The 12,110-nt window shown below is 40.4% G+C and overlaps 1 protein-coding gene across 1 annotated transcript in view; it reads right to left on the bottom strand.

The window, feature by feature from the left end:
* Positions 1–851: 851 nt before the first annotated feature.
* Positions 852–12,110, bottom strand: part of LOC122058239 (golgin candidate 5-like) — a gene marked incomplete at its 3' end in the record, with an annotated part of 51,804 nt that continues 40,545 nt past the window's right edge. The window contains 4 exon segments of the mRNA XM_042620835.1: positions 852–965; positions 1,040–1,099; positions 1,365–1,588; positions 1,697–1,814. Coding sequence (XP_042476769.1) covers positions 852–965; positions 1,040–1,099; positions 1,365–1,588; positions 1,697–1,814 — 516 coding nt within the window.

Below are 12,110 nucleotides of genomic sequence, written 5' to 3'. Positions count from 1 at the left end.
TTCGTTACTTGAAATCAGTTCTAGGGAAGGGCATCTTGTTCTCGCCTTCTGATCATATGCATGTAGAGGCATATACTGATGCCGATTGGACTGCTTCCCCAAATGACTGATGGTCCACGTCAGGCTATTGCACATTTGTTGGTGGGAATCATGTTACATAGCATAGCAAGAAGCAAGCAATGGTGGCCAAATCTAGTGCAAAGACTGGATTTAGATCCATGGCCCATGATGTTGTACTGTGATAACAAGTCGGTCATTAGCATTACACATAATCCAGTTCAACATTAACACACAAAGCATGTGGAGATTGAAAAATATTTTATTAAAGAGAAGCTAAAGCAAGGTCTTATATGCATTCCTTTTGCGAAGACTGGAGATCAGTTAGCAAATGCTCTTACCAAGGATCTCAATAGTAAAGTTTTTCATCATATTTTGTGCAAGTTGGGTATGTATGATATCCTTGCACCAACTTGAGGGGGAGTGTTGTACTATGGGTTATAAGGGTAGAATTTTCCATAGGAGCATACTCGTCTTTGTACTCATGACCCTACTATTATAAATAAATGAGGTATGGTGTCAATTGACACAAGTCATTCATTCCCCAAAATCAATAGAGGCAAAAAAGAAAAATGAACCTGGTGAGAGTATTAACAGTGCTAAATGCATTAGTTTGCAGTTCCAAAGCATGCAAATTCTTACTCAGCAAAAATGAGGGAAAAAAAGGGTTTGTATTCTGCAGCTTAAAACCTACAGCTATGGGCCTAAAAGTGCTTTGATTTCCATGGCCAAAAAGTTACTGCAGTAGTCACCATGGCATAATCACTTTTCTAGCTAAGAACACATTTGAGTACCTCTTCATCACGTTCACCCATTAGCTCCAGTGCTGAATGGTGCCTCTGCTTTATTGCTTCTAGCTCTGCCCTCAAACCAGGCAATGCAACTGTTTCAGCTCGCAGTTTTTCACACTGCAAAAACATTATAATTAGGTTAAATGGTATTACAGGAAACAAAAGAATATTGGCAATAGATGGAAGCTGACCTCTTCAGTCATTTTAACTAATTCTTCGGAAAGAGAGTCACGGATGGATTCCAAGGATGCCTGAAGTTAATAGGTCAAAGAAATAACTCAGACCATCTAAAGGTAAAAGGGAAAATAAACATTGACAATATTAATTAATGAAAATTGAGAAGCACACGAAATTTATGATGAGGGTAGATAACATATATCTAACCCATCACTTTAATAACATAACACAGAAGCATGCACATAAATAACCAAACATATAAAGAGATGTTCAGGAAAACAAATATGGAAAAGTGTTCTAACATTTAAAAGAAAAAAAAAAAATTAATTTGGCCCATACCAAACGGGACATATATGACGCAAGTTCCCCATCCTTCTGACGGAGTGTGGCTTCAAAAGTACTTGGAGTCATGCTCTTCAAAAAATACGGAGTAATGGTTGTCTCACCAGGATGTCTCCTCTCAGAAAAATTGGTAGATGAGTCCAAGGATGCTTGCAGGAAAAAGCTTTCTTCCAAGCTGCTAAGGCTTCCAGCACTATAAAGTTTCCTTATGGACATATTTCCTGCAAAAGGAGAAACAAATTTAACCTAAAATGTAAAAAAAAATATTAATAATAAATAAATAAATAAACCATAGGCAAAGAAAATATGTAACGCAGTCAAGGGCTTACCATTTTCAGCATAAGGACTCAAGTGTCTGGATGTCAGAGCTTGATCAGAAATGGAAGAACTTTCAAGACGAGTAGTTCTTTCCAACTCCAACCTAGAATTCTTCTCCTGCTCTAGCTCCTGTGAATTGCCAGGTTCTAAAATCAGGATACTAGCCCTCTTGTTCTAAATTATGTTCACAATAGCAACAAAAGAGGCAAATGAAATTTAGGAATAGCAACCCATTTGGAACCTTGGAGCAGAAACCTATGTAAACAGTGGCCTACACAGCTTTCGACCAATAATTATCAATCAGAACCCATGCTCCTTAACGATACAATTCAGATTGTTAATACGGAGTTGAAGGAAATACAACGGATGACATGACCCACCCAGGGCAACCCTTGAGTATTTTATGATTGGCTATGCTGTTTGGACGATTAATGTGACTGGTTTAACTTAATAGAGCCACGAAAGTTGTAACTAGCTTGAGCCAAGTTGATCTGTCCGGGTCATGAATGGTGGAGGAACTATGACAGGAGACTACAGAGAACTGATGCATCCATCGCTATATGGGGAGAGATGAAAAAAGTTCTAACAGAAAAATACTAACCCCAGGCATTCAAGCCACAACTACATGATAGATGGAATCCCTTTGGCAAGGTGCAATGTTTTTAGCCGAGTACATGGACCAGTTCGATGCATTAGTGTCATGCACAAACGTCAAGGAGGATGATGATCAGATGACATCCCAATTCAAATTGGGATCGAGTCTGGACATTCGTGACAGTGTTGCTGGCATGTTTTTACTTGCAGGATTGTTTCCAGAAGACGCTATGAGCAGAGGAGTTGTTTAAAGCCTCGACAAGATGGTTTGGTTCGCAAGTCGGGGAGAGTAGAAGGAACTTTAAAGATTCTAGGCCTACCGGTTGACCAGTCCCTATGACCACCCACACGTGTTGATTACAAAGGCAAGGCTCCCACGACCAGCGGTAGCAAAACCTAGTGTTTTCATTTCCAGGAGTACGGACATGTAGCAAAGTTTTGTCCCCTGAGACAGAAGCTCAATGCAATAATTGGTGGAACAATGGTCGAGGATGAGGGAGGGGTGACAACACCATTTCCCTTAGAGGAGGGTGATGTGATAGAGACCATTGATGAGGATGTGGAAGATGAGGATGCATATGCTATAAATGTGGTTATTTGCATTCTTTTGGCAGAGACCAAGGGAGAGGACTAGCGATGACACTGTATCTTCTACACACAAATGAAGAGTGAAATTTTGAACACACAAGTGATCGTTGACAGTGGAAGTTGCATGAATGTGGTCTTTAAAGCCTTTGTTGACAAGGCTAAGCTACGTTCTGAGATGCACCCCCATCCTTACAAAGTCTCTTTGTTGAATGGTAATACTATAGAGAAAACCTTTGACAATTGGTCATTAGCTCATTATGAACTGGATGTAAGACAACGATGTAATGGTAGTTAGCATAAAAAACCAGAGCGTCTTCAAATTTAAAGGCAAGCTTATCATATTGGACCTCATCAACATACCTAAAGACAATCCCAACAACGAGCCTTGAAGACCAATCAGAGATTCAGAAGGAGACCATTGCAAAGAAGACAGTGCTGACCTTTACCTCACAAAGAGTTTGTGCAAACAAGTCAAGATATAGGACTGATTTCAGCACTTATCATATGGGAAGTGACTGATGCATAAGCACTTGACTGGTTGGATCAATATGACCGGCTTTGGAAGCTAAGAGCCAAGAAGAACCGGTCCAACCCAAGGTTTTAGTCCAACAAGGGTTGGAAGTAATTAACTTAATAGTTTTTTATTTTTTGTCTTTTATTTCCAAGGTTGAGTTTTAGGAGTTAGGAGTTAGGAGTTAGGAGTTAGGAGTTAGAGTCAGTTTGCATTGTTTCCTTGTTTAAAGTAGTTTTCTATTTCAGTTGGGTTTCTTTTTCTACATCTTTTCTCTTCTAAAATTGGTTGTAACCGATGGAGAACTCAGATTTGAAAGTTGAATGAATAATTGGTTGAGCTCTACATGAGTGTGCTTGTGTGCTTCTCTCCCTTTCCCCCTGCTACTCTGATTTTCTTCTCAGGTTTCTCCCTCTCCTAACCAGCCCTCTATCAGTGACCCCTCCACATGTGACTAAATTTCCCAAGCCAACTCAGAATTTGTTGACAGACTTTTCTGATTTATTACCAGAGGAGCTACCAGATACACTTCCATTGATGCACAACATCCAGCACAACATCGAAATGGTACAAGATCAGTACATCCTAATTTATTAGCATACAGGATGAGCCCCACATAGCATAGAAATATGGAGACAGATGGACGAGCTACCGAAGAAAAGTATTATGCAAGAGAGCCTGAGCCCATGTATTATACCAGCCCTTAATGTAAGACTAGAATCACAAAGGATCCTAAGCCCAGGCAGCATCTCAAAATCTGGCTGAATTGGGAGAAATTCGAGAACTCACAAACCGTGGCGTAGAAGGAGCTGAATTTTGGATCGAATAAAGATCCTATATGAAGAAACAAGCCATAAAAATTTGAGTAAATTCAGTAGGCTGGATTGAGAGATCTGTTGGTTGCAAGAAAAAGGAAACTTTATGGAGTTCTGCATTAGGAACAGCCACAGACCTTGGTTGATCTCCCTCACAAGTTCACAACCTTGACAATAAGGCTGGAATCGATTCTTCTCTTGGCTGCCTTCAAGCTGGTGTTTTGATGGAACTTCTGAACTTCAACAAGATTATTTTGATCATTCAAACACTCTCTCACAACAAACAAACAAATAAAAGAAAATAAGAAAAGAAAGAGAATTTGATGGAGGGGTTGAGAAGGGGGAGAAGAATTAGTGATTGGGCATCTCACACCCCAGGTTTCTGGTATCTCACCCTTGAAGGTAATAGCTATGATGTAATATTGTAATTGATGAAGCTCAAAACAATACCAGGGTAGGATCTTTTCTCAGAGAATAGGGAATTCTAGATATGGAGAATAGGATATTGCTAAAAATTGTTGAAAGATGAAAAGGATGGAACAATAAACAATAAAATAACACCCGGGCTTCACACCGCAAGGTAGATCGACTGGATCAAACACCAACCTACCTTAATTAAACACAAGGGATTTCTTGATCAAACACAAGAAGAGAGTTGCATAAGCAAACTTTGTTTTCAAATTCTGAATTGTCCTTGAATGCTTACAATTGATCCCTATTTATAGGACCAACTCAACAAAACATTACAGACCCAACTTCCAACTAACAATAGTAGAAAGTCTTCACTTATTAAAGTTGGGATAGGAAAGTCTTCACCTTCCAACTCCTAAAGTTGGAAAAATCTTCACCTACCAACTACCAAAAGTGAAAAAATCCTCACCTCTTAAAGTTGTAATGGAAAAATCTTCATCCCCCAACTACCAAAGGTGGAAAAGTCTTCACCCATCATCACTTACAAAAGTGAATTGACCCCCCCTTTTAGAAAAGTAAAAAGTAAAAGTAACTTCTAACCACTTAAATTGAACCAATATTGGACCAACATAGACCATGGTTCGATTTGGACTAAACTAAGACATAAAACATGAAATAAAAACTAAGTATGAAAATTAATAAGCATCAACAAGGTAATGTCACATGCTAGTTACTCTTGTTGGCCTTCTTCCTACGGATGTAGGTCTTCAAATCTGCATTAGCTCCTCCTGACTTGAAAACATTCGTCTCCGACGAATGGGTGAAAGACATGTAAAGCTCATATAAGTCAGGATCGAGTCGCTTGAAGTCATCAGCATGAATCCAAGTGCAATTAATCCGTGGTCGTCCCTTCCATTTGATAAGAAAAGTGTGATAACCGGTGCCACGACGAGTGGTTTTGTAAGTATCATCCAAATCCTCTTCAATAACATCTTCAAGAGGTGGTGTAAGTTGGGGCAGCCTTAGCATTTTTTCCAGATCACCATCATCTGAATGATGTCCCACATAAAGATGTAGGTCAGCTACATTGAAGACATCGCTTATGGTCAATTCCTCAAGCAATTCGAGCGCATAAGCATTTGGTCCTACATGTTTCAGCACCTTGTAGGGACCCATCTTCTTTGGATGGAGCTTTGTGTTAACACCAGGTTGGAACCTCTCAAGATTTATGCAAACCATAACCATGTCTCCTGGTTTAAACTCCACATAACGTCGATGACGATCAATGTACATCATCACTTAAGGCGTCGTCGCACGTTTGCATGCACCTCTGTGATGTGGCGCAAGAATTCATCAGCTTCAAGGCTGATTCGAGCCTGGGGTGGGAGTGGAACAAGATCAATTGGGCATTGCGGCTGAATTCCAAGTAATATCTCGAATGGTGTGTGCCCCGTTGTCCTGTTCACTGAGCCATTGTAGGCAAACTCAGCTATGTCAAGGATTGCTGGCCATGTCTTCTCATAATCTCGGACTAAGCACCTCAACAAGTTCCCCAAACTTCGATTAACAACCTCAGTCTGACCGTCAGTTTGTGGATGGAATGCAGTTAAAAACTGTAGCTTTGTGTTAGTTTTCAGCCACAATGTCTTCTAGAAATAGCTCATAAACTTGACGTCACGATCAGAGACAATAGTACTTGGCAGCCCATGTAGTCGAACAACCTCTTTGAAGAAGAGCTTTGCAATATGATAGGCATCAAAGGTCTTTCGACATGGCAAAAAGTGAGCCATCTTAGAGAAGCGATCTACTACAACCATGATGGAATCGTACCGTTCTCTTGTAGGTGGCAGCCCAAGTACAAAATCCATACTAATGTCGAGCCAAGGTACATGAGGAACCGGTAGTGGGGAGTAGAGGCCTGTATTCTGCTTGGTTCCCTTAGCAAGTTGACAGACTTGACACCTTTTGATGACATGATCTACGTCTTTTGCAATGTGTGGCCAGTAGTACCGATCAGTCACCTGTATGATGGTCTCCCAAACCTCCTCCATGTAACTCCCTTATGATGTGATGTCGTAAGGAGCAGTCTGGAATGCATAATCGCGTTCCGAAGAACAAATAACCATTGTGGACAGAATATATAGGGTGTTGCCCACCTTGCTGTAACTGCATATAGGACTCTGAAATCCTTATCAGTCGCATACTCATCTCGTATCTGGTCAATACTAACAGTATGTGCTGAAAAAGTATTGATAGTGAGAACTTTTCGGCAAAGCATCAGCCACTGTGTTTTCTTTTCCAGCCTTGTATTTCATCGCAAAGACGAACTCTTATAGGTAAGCAACCCACTTTGTATGCTTCTGACTGATTGACTTCTGAGAATGGAGATGTTTGAGTGCTTCATGATCGGTGAAAAGAATAAATTCCTTACCAATAAGATAGTATCTCCAGTGGCGTAACACTTGGATGACAGCATAGAGCTCCAAATCATAAGTCAAGTAGCGTCGCTTGGCATCGTTGAGTTTCTCGCTATAGAAAGCGATAGGGTGCCCTTCTTGCATCAGCACACCTCCGAACCCAATATGCGAAGCATCAGTTGCCACCTTAAATACATGATCAAAATCTGGCAGGCGTAATACTGGGGCCTCCATCATCTTCTTCTTGATAAGATGGAGGGCTTTTGAAGCTGCTGTTGTCCACTCAAACTTGCCTTTACTCTGCTTCATACATTCGGTAATAGGTGCCATGATTGCACTAAAATTTCAAATGAATCTCTTGTAAAATGAGGCTAGACCGTGGAAGCTACGGACTTCAATGATTGTCTTTGGGGTAGGCCAATTGGTGATGCTCTTGATCTTCTTAGGATCAGCTTCAACCCCCTGACAATAAAACCAAGGAATACAACCTTGGGCAGCATAAATGAACACTTCTTGAGATTAATGTATAGCTTCTCCATACGGAGCACCCTCAAGACTTGCTTCAAATGGTCGATGTGATCATCTGGATGCTTGCTGTAAACTAAGATATCATCAAAGTATACAACCAAAAATCGACCAATAAATGGACGAAGTACCTGTGTCATAACTCGCATGAACGTATTAGGTGCATTCGTCAGACCAAAAGGCATGACCTCCACTTGAACAGTCCATCCTTGGTCTTGAAGGCGGTCTTCCATTCGTCTCCTGGCCGAATACGAATTTGATGGTAGCCGCTTCAAAGGTCCAATTTTGAAAAGACCTTTGCACCGGACAACATGTCTAGCATATCATCAAGTCGTGGGATGGGAAACCTATACTTGACCGTTATTTTGTTGATTGCTCTGTTGTCAACACACATGCGCCTTAAGCCATCCTTCTTTGGAGTAAGCAATGCTGGTTCAGCACAAGGACTAAGGCTCTCAACGATAAACCCCTTCTGTAGTAGTTCATTAACTTCCCTTTTGAGCTCAGTGTGTTCTATAGGGCTGAGATGGTAAGTTGGAAGGTTGGGAAGCACAAAACCAGGTACCAAGTCAATAGCATGCTGAATATCGTGCATAGGAGGGAGCTTATTAGGTAGCTCGTCAGGTACTAAATCAGAAAAGTCTGATAGAAGCTCTCTAATAGGACGTGTGAGCTGAACTATTGGTGGTGGAGTGACCTCTCTAGTAACCAGGGCTAATATCATGCTTGTATCATGGCTGGTTCGCTCAAACTGCTTTTGTGGAACAACTAAGATCTTCTTCTGTGGAAGGACTAGCATCTTGTTGGTATCGGTGGTGGCTTTCTGGTTAGTCCTCAATGTCTGTCTCTTGCGCATCTCTTCTAGTACATTGATAGGCTCAAGTATAGTGTGCCGCCCTTTAAAGGTAAATATGCACTGATTCTTCTTTCCGCCAGTGAGAACATCATTATCATACATCCATGGCCTCCCTAAAAGAACATCAATTAGCTTCATAGGAATAACATCACACCATACATTTTCTTCATATCAAGAAAGTTGTAATGGAACAAAACATCGCTGATTGACCTCCAAAGTATTGCCATTCAGTAGGGATACTTTGTAAGGCTGCGGGTGTTTCTTTGCCTTCAAATGTGCCTTCTTCACAAACAACTCAGAGATAATACTAATGCAGCCGCCACTGTCAGCTATCACCTGTATAGTGCGATCAGCTGAACGCATGCGGCTGTAAAATATGCAAGTACGTTGCCAATCCTCGCCTTTGGTTTCAGCCACTAATATGCGAGAAACCACATGAATTCCATAGGAGTCATCTTCATTTGTTTCAGCCCCATTAATAATCAACATTTTCGTCTTCTTCCAATAGGATTGGAAAGATATGGGAATTATCTTCATCAGGAGAATCGTTAGCGTCAACCATCACTGCTACTTTTTGACGTGTATGACAATTTTTGGCATGATGTCCCCTCCTGACAATGAAAGCATTACACTGTGGTAGTGCTAGGCATAGGTGCTTTCCCCTTGTGATCAGCACCCGTGGAGAAGGTGTGGTATGTGGAGGATGAGAAGTAGGATTCTTTGCTGAAAATTCTTTTGTGATCTCCAACTTGATATCCAAACCTTCTACCCGTAGGAGCTAGTAACTCCTCTGCATGTACTGCCTTCTCGAAGCATTCCCTGACATTGGATACATCTACTACGCCAATAGCACGATTTATATCAGATCTCAAACCCAAACGAAAGCGGGAAAGTACCTGTAATTCATTCTCCCTGATGCCAGTGCGTGAATAGAGTGAATCAAACTGCTCCATATACTCTGCAACGGACATACTCCCTCGACGAAGAGCATTCAGCTTGTCCTGCAGTTGTGATCTAAAGTGTCGTGGTAAGTATTTGGCACTAAGATATTCTTTCATCTCTTCCCAAGTAATGGAAGCTCTATCACGATCTTCTAGATCCCTTTCTTCAATTCTCCACCATTCGCGGGCTGAGCCAACTAGCTTAGTACGTGCTAGTCTCATCTTACGTGACTCAAACAACTCAAACCAATCAAAATAGTCATCTAAAGCAGCCAACCAATCATAAAATACCTGTGGATCATGCTTTCTGTTGAACTCCTTTAATTCAAGCTTGACTTATTGTGAATCATCAGTACGTCGATGGGGTGCTTTAAGATCACCATTGAAATAAGATCTTATATGCTCCTCGAAAGTAGGTGGTTCTGTAAGGGTTCTTTGTTGTGCCCTTTCAGCACTTCTCCTATGTTGATGATGCACAGCAGATTGTAGTTAATACTTGTCCTCCCTCTCGAATGGTACATTGCTGCCCTGTATTGGAGTAACACTTTGGTTCTCAAGTTGCAATAACCTCTCACTAATAGCTTTTTGATCAGCAGAGAGTTGTTGAAACATTTCAATGACTTTTGCCATTGGATCAGGTGGAGGCGGCAGCCACTGTGACTCATTCTCTGCCATCCTCTGATACTAATTGATATAATACTGTAATTGAGGAAGCTCAAAACAGTACCAGGGTAGGATCTTTTCTCAGAGAATAGGGAATTCTAAATATGGAGAATAGGATATTGCTAAAAATTGTTAAAAGATGAAAAGGATGGAACAATAAGCAATAAAATAACACCCGGGCTTTACACCGCAAGGTGGATCGACTGGATCAACCACCAACCTACCTTGATCAAACACAAGGGATTTCTTGATCAAACACAAGAGATTCTTGATCAAACACAAGAAGAGAGTTGCATAAGCAAACTTTGTTTTCAAATTCTGAGTTGTCCTTGAATGCTTACAATTGATCCCTATTTATGGGACCAACTCAACAAAATATTACATACCCAACTTCCAACTAACAATAGTAGAAAGTCTTCACTTACTAAAGTTGGGGTAGGAAAGTCTTCACCTTCCAACTACTAAAGTTGGAAAAGTCTTCACCTACCAACTACCAAAAGTGGAAAAATCCTCACATCTTAAAGTTGCAATGGAAAAGTCATCATCCCCCAACTACCAAAGATGGAAAAGTCTTCACCCATCATCACTTACAAAAGTGAATTGATCCCCCCCTTTTAAAAAAGTAAAAAAATAAAAGTAACTTCTAACCACTTAAATTGAACCGATATTGGACCAACATGGACCATGGTTCAATTTGGACTAAACTAAGACATAAAACATGAAATAAAAACTAAGTATGGAAATTAATAAGCATCAACAAGGTAAGGCCACATGCTAGTTACTCTTGTTGGCCTTCTTCCTACGGATGTAGGTCTTCAGATCTGCATCAAGCTATCTCAGCCATGAGTAAAAACTCAATTTCATAAACTTCAATCTTTTTTTTATTATTGATCAATGGGATTTAAATAGCCGTACAAAACTTGAATATAAAGAAATAACAAAAAAAGAAACTAATGAACTGAAATAAGACTTTCTAATTTGTGTCTAACTAGCTAACCAAGCTTAACAAAATTAGAAACTAACAACTAATTTCAAAAAGGAAACTAACCTAAGTTACAAAATAGAAACTTCGTTGACTAATAAAATACGAAACTAACTAGCTCATAAGAAAATAGAAACTAACTAAAGGAAACTAAGAATATAAAATTTTGACACAGAGTAAAGAATATAAAATTTTGACAGAGTACTGTTCATGTGAACAGTGTTTTCTAGCCTTGTTTTTCTCTTCATCTTCAAGCTTTAATCTACATCAACCCTCCTCAGTCCTCACCCAAAAAAAGATGGGTTTTGATGCATGTGCGTGGATATCCGTGCTACCAACAAAATTACAGTCAGGTATCGGTTTCCCATTCCCAAACTTGACAACATGGTGGATATATTGGCAGGAGTAAAGATATTTTCGAAGATCGTGCTCAGGAGTGGTTATCATCGGATACGGATTCAGCTTGGAGATGAATGGAAGACTACCTACAAGACAAAAGACAGCCTCTATGAATGGAAGGTCTGATGTCAAGCTAGATCACATAGGACCTAACCCCAGGCAGGATCTGAAAATCTGAGCTGAAATAGGAGAGAATTGAGCAACTCAAAACCATGGCTCAGATGAGCCTAAAATTTGGGGTGAAGGTGGCTAATAATATCCGCAAACTATCCTCCAAATTTGGGTTAAACCCACCAAGTAGGTACAAAACAAATCATGATCACAAAAACCACAAACAGGAAAAATAGGGTTTCGAGAGTTTGTTATGGAAAAAAAAACCAGCAGATTTGACCACCAATTGGCACCAAGGGCTGGTTGAGTGCTTTTATGGGGATGAACAAGTCCTTAGAAGGCCTGGTTGAATGGCCAACAGATCTGAGAGATCTGGTTGTTGACCAAGGGAGAGAAATCCATGCAACAACTTGGATCGAATTCTGTTTTTGGGGCTGATCTTCAATGTATGATGGCCTTCAAGGCTTCAAGTAGGCTTGTTTTTGTCATTCAATCGCTCAATAACAAAGGTAAACAGAAAATAATGGAGAAGCGACAGAAGAGATTGTAGAAAAAAAGGGGTAGAGGAATGGCTATCTGACCCTGGCCTCTAACCCTCAACTCTCTCAGTTG

The sequence above is a fragment of the Macadamia integrifolia genome, chromosome 2 (genome assembly GCF_013358625.1).
Source record: "Macadamia integrifolia cultivar HAES 741 chromosome 2, SCU_Mint_v3, whole genome shotgun sequence".
In the NCBI taxonomy this organism is placed as follows: Eukaryota; Viridiplantae; Streptophyta; class Magnoliopsida; order Proteales; family Proteaceae; genus Macadamia; species Macadamia integrifolia.
Note: the sequence above shows the minus strand (reverse complement) of the source record. Positions and strands in the feature narration are given on the sequence as shown.